Raw genomic sequence first — 14,660 nt, 5'->3', positions numbered from 1 at the left:
ACTAGAAAATTAGGTATCGAGGACGGATGCGACTAGCAAACATACTTTACTGTAAATCTCACTTATTAACCATTAAATAAAATTCAAGGCCTAAGATCCCGGAATCGAACCCAGTACCACAATACATATTAGCTTTACAGGTCTCGCCTCTAACCGCTCGGCTACCGTGGCGCCTTCCACCTTATTACAGAATAAGGATTAAAGAATACCTTATAAAAAATTCCCTAAGAATTAAAAAAAAAAAAAGGGGGGTAAAGTAATGCCTATTTTTACAGGCAGGCTTTTACGCAAACTACCAAATTAGGCGACGAGGACGGAGGCAACTAGTAAACATACTTAACTATGAAACCTAATAGGTAGTTGGACGTTAAGCCTCGCCTGAAAAAATAGGCGATTACTTTACATTACTTTACTTTACTTAACTGTGAATTTATGGGTTTTTATCATTTTTTTGCCACGAAAATTGATTTAAAAAAACAAATTATTAATTTAAATTGCGGATTGAATGAGTCATGAGAGTATTCGAAGCAGAATTAATTATAGAAGCAAGTTTGTATTTATTTTAAAGGAAAAGAAATAAATAAATTGAAGGTGGAATTGTTGGAATAGTTGAATAAATTGTGGCACTTAGAATTGTAAAATGGAATTCAAGAATGTAATATGATCCATGTTCCATTTGGAATTCCAGAGAATTGAATTACTAAATGGAACACATAATTAAATTAAATGAACAGCCCAAATGGTCTCTCCCAAAACAATGGATGCCTGATCCATTATATACAAAATAGAGATAGTGATGCTTCCTACTCTGATGATGTCCTATTGACAGTCAGAGAATAGAATTAAAAGAAAAATTGTTTAGAATTTCTTTTCAAGTGGATAATGGAGACGTTTTGTTTAATATCAATCTGAATAACGTTTACAAATAAACAGATTGTGAATTTGCAAAAACACAAAGTTTACGTTAAGAGTTTTCAGTTCAGCAGGCCACTGAAAATCTAGCTCAGTACTGAAATCTAGTCTTTCGGAAAAAGGTACGCGTTTCTCGTAGACTCGTGACCATTATATTTTAAACAGATACCAAAAAACTCAATTTTATGAAACCAAAGGTGGATTGTTTTTATATTTTCGGATAGACATGGACATTTCTTATACCAAAAATGATTAAAAGGTTTGAGAGAGAGATTGATGTTCGAACGATGTAAAATGAATGCTGTCTATGAATGATTTGATCTGCTGAGATCTTTGTCGACTTAGCTTCGGAAGGAGGGAACTTTCCAAAACAACAACGTTTTTCTTTACTGCAAAGTTAGCGAAATCAGTGAAAGTCCGTTTGTTGCCTGTTGCATGATACGCATTTTGCTTTTCTTGCCAATCTCCTATGGATTTTCATATTTTAAGTCTTTTTATAACTAATAACAAGTGAAGGAACTAGTAAAGTTTCAAAGAGAATATAGAACATTGATCAGTTAAACCTAAATCATGCGTTAGTCACTAATATAGTCCTACTTTTTCAACATATTATTTTTTCCTTTCACCATAGCCTTAGTTAGATCCAGTATAAGATACGAAAAACCGTTAGCTGTTCTCCTCAATTACCAACTGTTACCAAAATCTTAACTCTAATTGCCTAAAATTGATGCATATCCGAATGTAGAAAGAAAATCCATTTTCTAATTACTTATTATGAGTGAGAAAACAGCATCCCATAAATGGCACACAACAATTAGATACCGATATAATTGTCTCACGTTTCCTGGCACTTTGCGAGTGGATCCATTGGCACGACATGACACTGTTAGCAAGAAAAAAAAAATAATTTTGTCATCGATAGAAATTACATAGTTAAAAGATAGTTCTACTTTTAGGTTAGAAATGGAGTAAATGACAACGGTAATGAGTGTAAACATGCATTGATGGTGTCTTTTGAAAATGGCGAAAAATGAACGTGTCGGCTTACTTTATTTATTAACTGTTTTTAAAACAGTTGAACATTGGAATTTAGGCGCCCCAATGGCCGAGCAGTTGGAGGCTACGCCCGCAAAACTAAGAAGTACATTCTTCCCATTCCTATATCAGTATTCGGGGTTCTTTTAAATCCATTTCAGAGATACCAGTCCCTTCGTTCAAGCACGTTTTACAAGAAGGAGATATCACTGCTCCAGTTGGTGTCAGTGCAAAACCTTTCAGGTACAGAAGCACCTTACAACGTAACTTCCGCCTAGCCCATTTAAGGACAGACTAAATTCGTACAGCCAACGCGTGAAGTGGCCATAAACCACTAGATTACACCACTAGAGTTTGGGAAGGTACCCCAACAAACTGGCACTAGTTAACCGCACACATCCAGTAAGTGCACTTGCAATTGCAGGTTGACACCGGGGATAATTTATAATATAGCAGTTCTCCTCTTGTTCAACTCTTAACCACTATTACTGGAGAGTTAATGCTTAAACCATTGACCGCTACGATTCCAACCAAATTGCAAGCAATGGCCTGGCACTTGGCTTACGCTCGTAGTTCAGTGTCCTCATATCGTAACTGACCTAGACCAGTGCCAAAAGGTTCAGTAACTCGGGATAATTGCAGACAGTCGCTGCAAGGGAATAAAGAAAGGATGGACGAGTAAAAAGGTGGAGATCTCCAACCTGGAGAGCCAGAAGCTAATTGCATTCAAAACTAAGAAGTACAGTGGTCTTGGGTTCGACTCCCGACTTAGGCATTAGATTTTAATTAATGTTTAATATGTATTTTTGTTTAGAATGTTTAAAAAGTATTTTTGCTCCGTCTACGACTCCTAATTGATAGTTGCACTATAGGCATTACTTTAAATTAACATATGCATTTTTGAAGCCTAAAACTTCACTACAGAAAAGATATTATTCAAGACGTTTGCTTTGGTAACACAATAAATCTGGTGTATAAAGTGTAATAAAACATTTTCTTAATACTTCTGTAATAATTTTAAATGACATTAATCTCTATTAAATGGATTATTTTATTTATTATACTTTTATTTATAGAGAAATAATGGCTCATAGATTCCTAATATCTAGAATATATTTCCATACTGGCTAAGAGAGATAATGTTGACATATTTGACTTGGGGAAAAGGAAATCAATTCTTTATACTTTTGCTTTCAACGAAGTTTCCATCCAAGTAATGCTTAACGTTCAGTGGAAGACTTCTTACTTCCATTCAAAGGTTAAGATATTCGGCAAACTTCATATAAGAGAGAACTTATTTGATACACCACCCACCCGTCAGGAGTCCTGGAGGTTGTCACATCTTTGGAAATATAGTTTCGAGAGATGGCACCGTAACAGAAATTTATCTCTTTTCCCTACAATTCCCTAGAAATATATATTTTTTTTTTTCACAAAAGTAGAATAAACTGTTAGATTTCTTATTTTAATTGCGATTTTACCAGATTTAAGATCTCCTGATAAAGAAATGTGAATAATTTTCAGTTCTTTTAAATATTAACTAATCATGTTATTTTGCCAACGGTTATTTCTAAAGCTGTTCGATCGGAGAGAGAAGTCACGCTTTCTAAAATTAATCTCTACTTAAGACAGGACATCCTTTCATAAAAAAGTGAACACATTTACTCCTACTTTACCTATTAAGGAATAATTGCATCTTTCTTGTCTCTATTTAGTCATATTAGATTTATTATTATTTATCTTTAAATTAACTGTAGTTATTTAGCTGTTTATTGGGATTGTCACTATCTTGGTATCCTAACAGTTTAGTGCCGTGTATACGCGAATTAAATACCAAGAGAAAGTTCTCTCTTAAGAGTTCAAGGATACCGAGCGTCCATTTCTGTTTTTTCGAAAAATAAATAAGAAAAAAACATCAGATGCAGTCGAACAAAAAAAAGATTGGAACTGAGACAAAATAATTAAATGTAAAATTTTATTTAAAATAAAGAGTAGAGCGTTGAGGGACCCCAATTAAAACACTTTATTTTTTTATTTTTTTGCTAATTTGTGCTGAGAAATTTCTTTAAAAAACAGTATTTGTATTTAATGTACTTAGGTTTGCAATATAGTCTCTGAAAAATTACAGGGACTTAGTACCACAGTTTTGAACGTAATTTATATATTAACCAGTTAAGCGTGGAATTTAGTTTTAAAAAAAAACCCACAGTGTGCGGAATTCAAAACAGATAATGACGTGTATACACGTCGAACGCATGGCAAAACAACTAAAAGTTTACAATAGTCGTAATAGTCACCACTGCAAGCGACTTTTTCTGCAATCTCTGGGGGCTTACAGATTACAGAGCAATTCTGTGCTCATTCAAAAATCTTGCACCGCTTCACGTATGCATTGCTCTTAGTTTTAACTAGGGGACGCAAGAGCTTTTACAAGGAAGAAAAGAGAGCTTTGAATTATGTGCAAAATGAAATCATGCTCGTACTGAGGTTCTGAATCTCTATCTAAAAGGTAAAAACGGCATTGCATAAAGGTTGAGAGCTTTTATTTGTGTGTGTAATTTCCCAATCTCTAGTGAAGAGACCAAACATGTAGCAAGCACTTATCATTTGGCTGGCTCCCACCGCAGTTCTATTGGTAAGATAAAGGAAACATCACAACAAATAAGATTATTATTGTATTTTATTAAAATTTCGAGTTTTTATAGTTAATGGCCATTTTATATTTTTCACAACGAGTTTATACACGTCGAACGCACCGTTAGGTTGGAAACATAGTGGAGCGGCGAGCAAAGCGGCGATGATAGCGAAGAGCGAAGCGGCGAAATCAAACAGAAGTTAACATATGGGACCGCGCATAGTGGCGAGCAAAGCGAAGATAGAGCAACGCTATCTATAGAGAGTAGAGCAAAGCGGTATGACATGTTTGATTTCTTCGCTCTCATCGCGCTCAATTTGTTAAGGTTATTTTTCAAAGGTTATGGATATTGATACATTTAGTTTAGTTTGTTTAAAGAAACCTCTGTGGAATATAGTATTTGCGAAGCTACAATAGTTTTTAACAATTAATAATTAATAGTTAAAATTAATTAACAAGTAGTTAATGGAGAATTCAGGTAATATTTGCTACATTTAATTGGTTCTCAATCCCTTAATGCTAACTTTCATCTAAATACTAGGCAAAATTAAATTACATTTTCACGTCCTCCTACTTCTGATCAGGACGAATTCTCCAATCCTTCTGTAGCGTCGTACTACTCCAGTTTTTCAGATGAACAACATTAATTTACGACAAATCATGTAGTGATTTAATAAAATTGTTTTTTTTTAATTGACTAATTTCTTTTTATCTGTATATATTTCTATTTTGTTTTTATTTATTCTATTCTAACCTTAAAGTAACTGCTAGGATTATTGGGGTTACACAGAATTGTATTTAGTTAATTTTTCTATATTGTGCCTAACTTTTGTTGTGAGTTGTATTATTCAAAAACAATAAAATTTGATTTTGATTAATGGGGTTACACTGGGCTAGTATATAATCAAATGTTGATAAGACATTCGAAAATACGCATGAAACTTGCCAGGATGCTCCCGAAGTTGATGGTACAAGTGATGAAATTCACCAAGTTCATTTCTAGACTTATTTATGTCATGTACACTGCAGCTCCTACTACTAAGCTGCTGCAAATACCAAAGTTTCAACGAAGAATTTTCATATAAAAATAGTTCATCCATCTTGTTTTGTCAAAAGGAGAACGCGACTAAACTCGTCACTATGTGCATGCGACTCTTTGCTCGCTGCTCGTCGCTCTCTTTGATTTGAAGCAGCTATCATCGCCGCCTTGCTCGCCGCTCCACTATGTTTCCAGCCTAATGGAGATTTGGTTTAACGTGTATACACGTCAAATACGCTTAACTGGTTAAAGTAATTCAGATTATTTCCAATTTCAGTCTTATTTTTTGCCAAGCTTTTGACCTGGTCAACTTCAGGGCTTGCGCTTTTACAATTATAATATTTTATACAATTTTTTTTTCTTCAAAGATTAGTGAATCTTCTGTCTTGTCTGTTCAGATACTTTATATGTAATGTAAAAAATATTTTATTGCAAATTTTAATTGGAAATTGGCGACCCCCAACAAAGAGTTCTTGTTCTTCTTGTTAGACCAATTTCAATCATACTCTCTAGAGGAACTCTCCTTTTCATTCTAAACACTGGATAATGGATCAAATTCAGTGGAGGAATAAGATCAAGAAATTAGTAGCCATTTATTAGAGGAATTAATTTCAATTTAAAAGATCTAAAGATTTTTTTAAGTTGACGCGATAAAAGAAAGATTTAATAAAAAACAGTTAAGACAAAATTAAATTATTTATAAACCACTTTATAAAAAATAAAGCAAAAATATGCGCCAATAAATTTCAAACTAATGATTATGCATACAAAATGTCCCCCACACATAACGGTGCATGTTACTTGCAATCATTATCTTAAATCTAATTTCATGATTAGCCAAGCACACTTTAACACCAGCCGACTTTAACATGCAAATAGATTCCACATTCTTTTTTGAATTACATCAAAACATCTGCTCATTTTAAATAACTTACCAAATTCACGTGATTAAATTCTCTCTTTTAACTAGGGAATTTGTCCTTAAAAAATGAAATTGCTGGCTACAATATCAATATAATTAAATAATTATTAAGGAAGTAAACGTAACTAGAACATGTTCTGCCAAAACTTATTAAAATCAAGTTTTTAATCACTCAATTGATACGCAAATATTCTTTACAATTATTTAGTCAGGAAACTGGAAAATGCCATTAACTTTAGCCCTGTGCTGAAGGAGCATTTTTCCTTGAACGTAAGTGGTTGTAAAAAAAGGAAAAATCAATTTTCCTGAAAGTGTGAGTGGTGTTAATGAGGGAGAAAATTCTTTAGGTGGATGGAATGATGCTTTAAATTTGAAATTTCTGTTTCTACTTTAGCTGGTGGTCGTTCTACAGTATGAGATATATTTCAGAAGATCTTAAGCTACAAAAAAACAAAAATCTTAAGCTCACAGCCTCCTAGATTATGAGCTACTACACTTTTATGTCGTGAGTCGTGTTAGGAGTTCCTGCGTTACTAAAAAGTAAATAGAAATAAGATAAAGCGGCTAACTGAAGCCGCTTCTAAGCTAAAACGTTTAAGTATAACTTAAGTTGGATAAATTTAAGTTCAAACGAAGTATTAAATTGAATTGATTGAATGAGATCAACTGCGATACGGAACCAGCTGTTTTCAATTAATAATCTGTTAAAATATTGTTCGTCTGTGTTAGAGAAACTGAAATTGTGTTCTAAATGTCTGGCTCGCTTTAATTTAATTAATTAGAACAGTCTGTTCTATTTGAACACATTCTTTAAATTGTTTCAGTTATAGTTTTCATCGTTTAGAATTATAACAATACATTTAACGAATACTTTGATGTTACAATTTAATAAAAGCACCAATTTTAATGCAGATTTGACTTTGGGGAACAGATAAAGGTCACATGGGGCCAGGTAAGGCGAATAAGGCGGATGGCCTAAAACTGGGATGTTGTACTTGGCTAGAAACGTCTTGACAGAAAAGACAATGCAGTGTGAACCGGCGCGTTGTCTTTGGTGGAGAACCCATGACTTGTTCTTCCACAAATCGGGTCGTTTTTTTCCTTACTCTTTCACGGAGTTAAGCAAGTACCTCACGATTAATTGAAATTTTCGACCTGTTTTGGACGTGGAAGGGTGACCCGGGCAGTCATCATCTCTGACGTCTTCTCGGCCATCTTGGAAACTCAAAAACTCACGCACGTGATTAACATTCATCGCCATAAACTTCTTTTAATACGATCGTAAAATATAAGTTTCAGTAGCGGTTTTACCAAGTATCATGTGAAATTTCACAATTCGTTGCTGTACTACATGTGTAGTATCATGTTTTCGGCAAAACGAAACTAACACCTCTTACACAAACGACGGTTCCGGTCAGACAGATTTCTCTACAAACACGTGAGACGCTGCAATCGAAAGAGAAGGCTTTACGCTGCACAGCTGTCGGTCGTTAGGATTTAGCATGCACAGTATTTCTGTAGCAGCAATATTCTCGTTATTTAATAGCCTGGTATATTTCAAGGGGGCTTTACTTTCAACTACCATTAAATAAAAATTCAAGGCCTAGACCGGGAAATGAACCCAGTACCCACAATACGAGGTTTGTTTGTACATTTTAACCTTGCGTGCCTCGTCTCTAACCGCTCGGCTACCGTAGCACCTGGAGTTTTTAATGGTATTTAGTTATATTATTCAGTGAAAAAAAAGCGAAGATTTTCCTTACAGTACCCCAAAAATTTTCTTAATACTATAATAAAGCCAGTAAAGCATTAATGGTGCTTAAATTAGGAACGAACTGGGCAAGAACAGGGGGCTAGCAATTAAATTTAATAAAATTTTTCAGTTCAAAATGGGAGCATAGTAGAGGCGTGCCTCATTTCAAAGATTATTCTCGAAGGTAAACCGAAATGGTAAACTTCAGAACCTCAAAAATATCAAACAGTAACCATAACTGGAATAGGCTGCTATAACTTTTTTTTTAATTCTTAAACGTTCAAGCTTCGTTTATACGCAATCAAAGCAGCGTTTAAATGATTAATAATATAATTAAGTTTATCTCTTTTCGTAAAAATATTTCTGGGGAAACATTCGGGCTTAATTTTGGTAACATAAATGGGAAACTGTCACTGGATGATCTTTTTTTAGATTAACAGTCTTGTGAATCTCTTTCAAGTAAGAGTGATGAAGGCTGTGACTATATAACCACAACTTGTATAACAGTCTGTAGTTTACAAACATTAAAGTGTAAGAGAGATAGAGAGAGATAGAATGCGAGGGGAGGTCTTTATATAAAAGACAGTGGATATCAGTTTTATGTGGGAGTTAGTGTTAGTCATTAAAGACCATTTGATGATGTCACTCGTCTCTGGAGAACAATATTATTTATGAAAGCGCTCCTTAAGAAATGTTTTCCTTTCATTTTTATTACAATTATTGATGGTTTATTTATTCAGTAAATTGCTGAGAACTGTATTAAATTAAATAAACAAAATTATTTGGGTAATAATCACTATTGTGAAACTAACACAATCAGAACAAAATTGGTTGGTTGGTATGATATTAAGTCATGTAGTATTTAAGCAATCTTAGATGTAATTAATTCTAAGTGCATTCCTCTATTGTTTCAACAATCTATTGTGAGAAAACATCGCGCATAAATCGGCTCCATTCATTTTGAGAGAGAAAATAAACAAATAATTTCATCGTTCTAAGCATCACCAGCTAAATCAACTGAATAAAAGTCAAATATTCCCTAATTTAATGAATTATATCCCTTTTTTTTTCCGCCTTCCAATATCCCAGAAATTAATTAATTTCTTTTTTTTATACTGTTACAGCTAATCGTGATAAATGACAAACTCTTCCCGAGGCCAGAAATGCACGAAGCTTATGAAATGATGCGCGATGGTGAAAAGAAAGAATATGAAGAAGTAAAAAAGGCAATTCAAGAAAAGAGCAAGAATCGGCGCAATTAAATAAGATAAGGAAAAAATGGTTCTTCCAGAATTTTAAGAAAAACGAAGAGAAAAATGCACAAAACAACACTTTTTTGATTTCCTTTTATTGGTTGTATCTAAGTATATTCTTTTATGAATAATTAAAATTTTCATTAAAGGTTTTTTTTTGCCTTTTAAATAGATTTAAAGTAAACTTTAGGGGAGAAGTTTCGAAACAGCTGGTGCTGTTACTGTGTGCAATGGTTTGTGCTAACTAATTATCATTATGCCGTATAAAAGAGATCTTTCTGAAAATTGTAAAAGCTGGAGGAGAAACCAAGATCATTGATTGCAAAAAAAAAAGCATCAAATTTGGGTTGTTTTACTACAATGATTGTTGCAAAAAATGTACAGCATTTTAAAAATTACTTCATTATTCTTCGTCAAAACTTGCGAAATTCCTCCAAACTTTGCCATTTGCACTGAATTGGTTTCCCTATACTCCTCTACCCAGCCTTTTTCATGCTTTCATTCAGCATTCGTCAACATTATCACATCCTAGATTCTTTTACTCAGTTTCTATGCTCTTTCATTTCATGTCTTTTATCGCAGATAGATTGTTTTGCAGTTGAGAAGACGGACTCACCCTGCTGGAGGACCGCGTATGTTTTGGAGCTGGAGTTTTCTTTTATCCACAATTTAGGTGTCTCACCTCTGCACCTGCTGCTATGGAACGCCCATTTCAAAATAGAATAATAATAATAATAATAATATAGTATGATGTCATTAGGTTGAATGTATTTATTATGGAGAGTGAAGAAATTGGATGCGACTTGTTTTTGTTTTTTAGGTTTTTAGTTTTATTAGGTTTTTTATCTGGGGCGAAGGAAATTTAATCAAAGTACTTCCCCCCTATTAATAGTGAATTAGATCGATTAGGTGGATAAGTTGATTATTTATCTTGAGCGATTGGCCCTTCATTATGTGGTCCACCCAAAACATACAAGAAATAAGAGGATGGTGCCAACATAGCAACTCTCTCCCCTCCGTCGACTGTAGTCGATGGTCAAATGGTTGAAGAAGGAAGATATGCTCCAGTGTCCCTCGGCTCCATATGGAGTTCCCGATGGAAGCAGTATAGGATGTAACGTGGGAGGAGGAGGTGCCATCCTAGCACGAAGTAACTCGTAAGTGACGAGACGGCGCTAATGACCAAGCTGTCGATGCGCCGGGGAGGGGGAATAAAAATAATAATAAAATCAATTCGATAATCGAAAGCATCCAGCTGTTGTGGTTTCCAGCGAGAATGTGGTGGAAATGGGGACCGTCTCCAGCAAAATTAAGAAGATGGATTAAAGAATATGGAGATGGGTTCTTTTATTTTTTTCAGAGAGAAGATCTCTGAGAAAGACCAAGATGAGAATTAAAAGGATAAGGATGGTAGTCAAGAGAGAACATTATCGGAAATTTACTGAGGAAGAAATTGAGTGGGTACAGCCACATAAGAAAAAGATAACACTGACTAGGTGGCCAAATTAGATTTACGAATGGGTGCCATCGTGGCAGATGAAAGATAGAAAGGACGAAGATAGACGCGGGAGGATCGAATCCTCTTGGAGGAGGCGGCGAATTACGGTTAGGAGTGGCCTGACAGGGAAGAAGTTGCTTCAGTTTTTCTTTTAAGGACACTGTACTTTTCAATTCAGGAAAACTTTATCCTAAGATTTGTCGTATTTATATTCAATTTACCAATCAAATTGCTTGTAGATAATTAAAATTCGGTTTATAAAGCTAGCTAGGTCTTAGGTAGACAGTCTGCGACAATTTAGACGTTCTTTTTATAAAACTGCTTCAAGACGGCAGCCACTATTCGTCGTAGATTCAACCTTTGTTTCGCCTCTCCGTTGGCTTTTACATCCGGCACGTATGCTACAAGTTCAAAAAAGGACTTACATTTTTTGAAAACTTTAAACTACATCATTACTTCTGCATTATTATTATTTTTTGTTAAGAAAAAACATATTAATACTCCTTAACAAAGGCGCCACGGTAGCCGTGCAGTTAGAGACGAGACCTGCGAAGCTAATATGTATTGTGGTACTGGGTTCGATTCCCGGTCTTAGGCCTTGGATTTTAATAAATAAAATAATAAAAGAAATCTATAGTAAATATGTTTGCTAGTCGCCTCCGTCCGCGACACCTAATTTGTAGTTGGACGTTAAGCCCCGCCTGAAAAAATAGGCAATTACTTTACTTTACTTTTACTTACAGTTTTAAAAGTTAAGTATAAGCAGTGATGGCTAACCTTTTGCGCTCGGTGTGTCAAAATTTTGAAAAATCGAAACATAATTTCCACATCACGAAAAGTAAAGACAAAAAATAGAAAGATTGTATTTATAATTTTTTTTGTTAATTATTTGTTTAACGCCATTTAAAATACAATACAAAAACCAAAATTATGAAATTATGTAAATGATTTACATTTAGAGACTTATTTTACATATTTCATTGACACTTAACAGAGAAAATCAAGTAATATATTTATATTATTTATAATTGAACAATTGAGAATTAAATTATTAATTATTATTAACGTAATTAATAATATTACTATTAATAATCAACTCTGGCCGTTATGAGAGACAAATATTTGAATTATGAAATTTTTTATCTTTGAAGATGCGTGTCATAGGTTCGCCATTACTGATCTGAGGGTTGATCAAACGCCAAAAGGTACACAAATCAGCAAGTACCCAAAATTTCAATTATACTTCTACTATAATAATTTTTAGAATTTATTAGATGTCACAAACCCTTGTGCTGGGCCTTTTATCACCCATAAATATTTTTCTGTTAGAATAATAAAAGATGTATCTCATCATCATAGTTAGTATTAAAAAGGTATTTCTTTTTTACTCTATTCCAAATTATTCTTGTGATTTATCTTTATTCTAAATAATCATCATACTCACTTGCGCATTAAAAAGAAAAAGGTAAAGTTAGAATTGGTATTTTACTGTTGTAATTTGAATTACGGAGTTTCTACTGTCGGACAGTTTTAATTTTACTTTTGACCGAAAACAGATGAGTTACTGGGAACTTGATGTATTACAAACAAGAATCCAAATATTTAGGCACGGGGGAGATGCAAATGTAAGGAGAAGAATTAAGACAGTAAAAAATATAGTCTTTCAAACAACTGGGGAAAAAGTAGAAATTTTACTTCAAACAGACATCAATTAACTCACTCACCATCCCCGCAGCTTAAACTTCGCCGTATTAAATAAAGTTTAAACCTTTATTTGGACATGAACGGGGAAACGGGGAGTAGAAGAAATGTTTAAACTTTAAGGTTTGTATTTAATAGGAGGCGGCGATGAAGAGGAAGGCAAGTTCAAACTTTCTTGCAGCTAGCTTAAATGCTTTGCTTGCCAAACTACATACACCATGAGCAGAGCAAAGGTATATCTCTTGTAGTAAAACTGTTTGTTAGAACTCGCGTTTAACTCTTACTCATTAGGTTTTTAGCCAGAACATAATCTTCTATAACCATTTTCCTTTTACAGATCCGGGCTTTTACTCCCATATAATCATATGGAACTAAGATGGTAATGTAATAAGTTTTTCTAAGTCTTTTTCTTTCTCATTAACTTGAAAAGTTTCTCTATTTTCTTTATGCTAAAAGTTATTTGTATATAAAATTAAATTGTAGAGGGAAAGTAGATCGATAAAATGTAATTTAGGAATAACTCCACATAACAAAATATTGTTCAATTATAAGAATACATTTATACAATTATTTGTAAAAGTTTTTTGCTCAATTTATATAGTTAAGCTAAACATTTATGGTTGAATATATCAGGGCATAAATCTTGGAAGATGAATCTCCAAATATTACAACACAACTTCTAGCTGCAACAACTAATGGGTAATAATATTTTGCAGCGAATAGCGTAAGGTGATAAAGATGAAGATTATGTAGTTTGAAGTTAAGAGTGAAAAAACCAAAAATTTTATTGCATTTTAGTCTACAGAAAACTAAGTAACTGTTTGCAGCTAAACTTAGAATGTAATTGCGTTATAGTAAATAGCAGTCAGGCGCCACGATAACCGAGTGGTTAGAGGTTACGATAAGAAGTATTAAGAAGAAGAAGTACTGGGTTCAATTCCTTGGTTTAGATCTTGTATTTTAGTATAAGAAATAATAATAATAAAAGCCTTTTATTTTATTTAAAGACAATAAATACAAAAGTAATTTCATTCTTGAATATAATAAAAGACATACACTGGGTCCAAAAGACCATCCGTGGAATTGTTGCCTACAGTAATATACTTAAACATTATTACAAAAATTGCTTTAAACTTGCATTATAATTTAAAATCACGAAAATATTATAGAACATATTGCATTATACCATTATTTATTTTCTGATTGAATTAGGTAATTATGACGGAAGTTCCAAGCGTATTTACAAAAATTTTCGATAACCATTTAAATATGTTATTAGCTGCTCTTTTGTGAGATTCTCCTTGTAAAAAAGTAAATGCGAAACTCTTTAAGTGACGGGCAGTCAGCGAGAAAATGATAAGTATTCTCTGGCTAGGACATATCGGCACAAAGAACAGAGGGAACCTTCATCATCACTAAAAAATCTATAATTAAGATACATAAGTTCGCCTCTCGCTTTTATGTATTTTAGTATAAGAAATTTATAGTAAAGTATGTTTGCTAGTTGCCTCCGTTCTCAACAACTAATTTGGTAGTTGGCCTAACTTTAATTTAGTCTAGCAATCTGCAGAATTAGTTAATTCCTTTAATTAGGAATTAAAATTAGTTAATGTAACTAATTGCAGCGAAATCTAGAATGTTATTGCTGAGTAGTCTAGCAGTTAACAGTATAGACAAGATGGATTCCAGCTCAATCCCAATTTAAGCTCAATCTAAAAGATTTTATACAAAAAATCTAACCAAAAGTTTTTTTAGAACTGATTAATTTGAGCTGAATTAACATGGCTGTTGGCCATTTTTTTTCAACATGGGTGGACCATGAACACAGGCACAGTATCCATGAAAGCAGTAATCATGCAGATTTGGAGATTTCTCCCCCGGAAATGTGAAATCAAGGATATCTTGTGAAATG

The 14,660-nt window shown here is 33.6% G+C and overlaps 2 protein-coding genes across 4 annotated transcripts in view; one reads left to right on the top strand and one right to left on the bottom strand.

The window, feature by feature from the left end:
- The window catches only part of LOC141460544 (uncharacterized), a 147,073-nt gene extending 137,372 nt beyond the window's left edge, over positions 1–9,701 (top strand). The window contains exon 5 of the mRNA XM_074140666.1: positions 9,421–9,701. Within this exon, the coding sequence (XP_073996767.1) occupies positions 9,421–9,558 (138 nt within the window). The 3' untranslated portion in view covers positions 9,559–9,701. The remainder of the gene's footprint in view (positions 1–9,420) is intronic.
- The window catches only part of msi (RNA-binding protein musashi), a 631,163-nt gene that overhangs the window by 108,753 nt on the left and 507,750 nt on the right, over positions 1–14,660 (bottom strand). The window lies entirely within an intron of this gene.

This window comes from Rhodnius prolixus, unplaced genomic scaffold, assembly GCF_049639745.1.
Source record: "Rhodnius prolixus isolate KJV_2025 unplaced genomic scaffold, Rpr scaffold_6, whole genome shotgun sequence".
In the NCBI taxonomy this organism is placed as follows: Eukaryota; Metazoa; Arthropoda; class Insecta; order Hemiptera; family Reduviidae; genus Rhodnius; species Rhodnius prolixus.
Note: the sequence above shows the minus strand (reverse complement) of the source record. Positions and strands in the feature narration are given on the sequence as shown.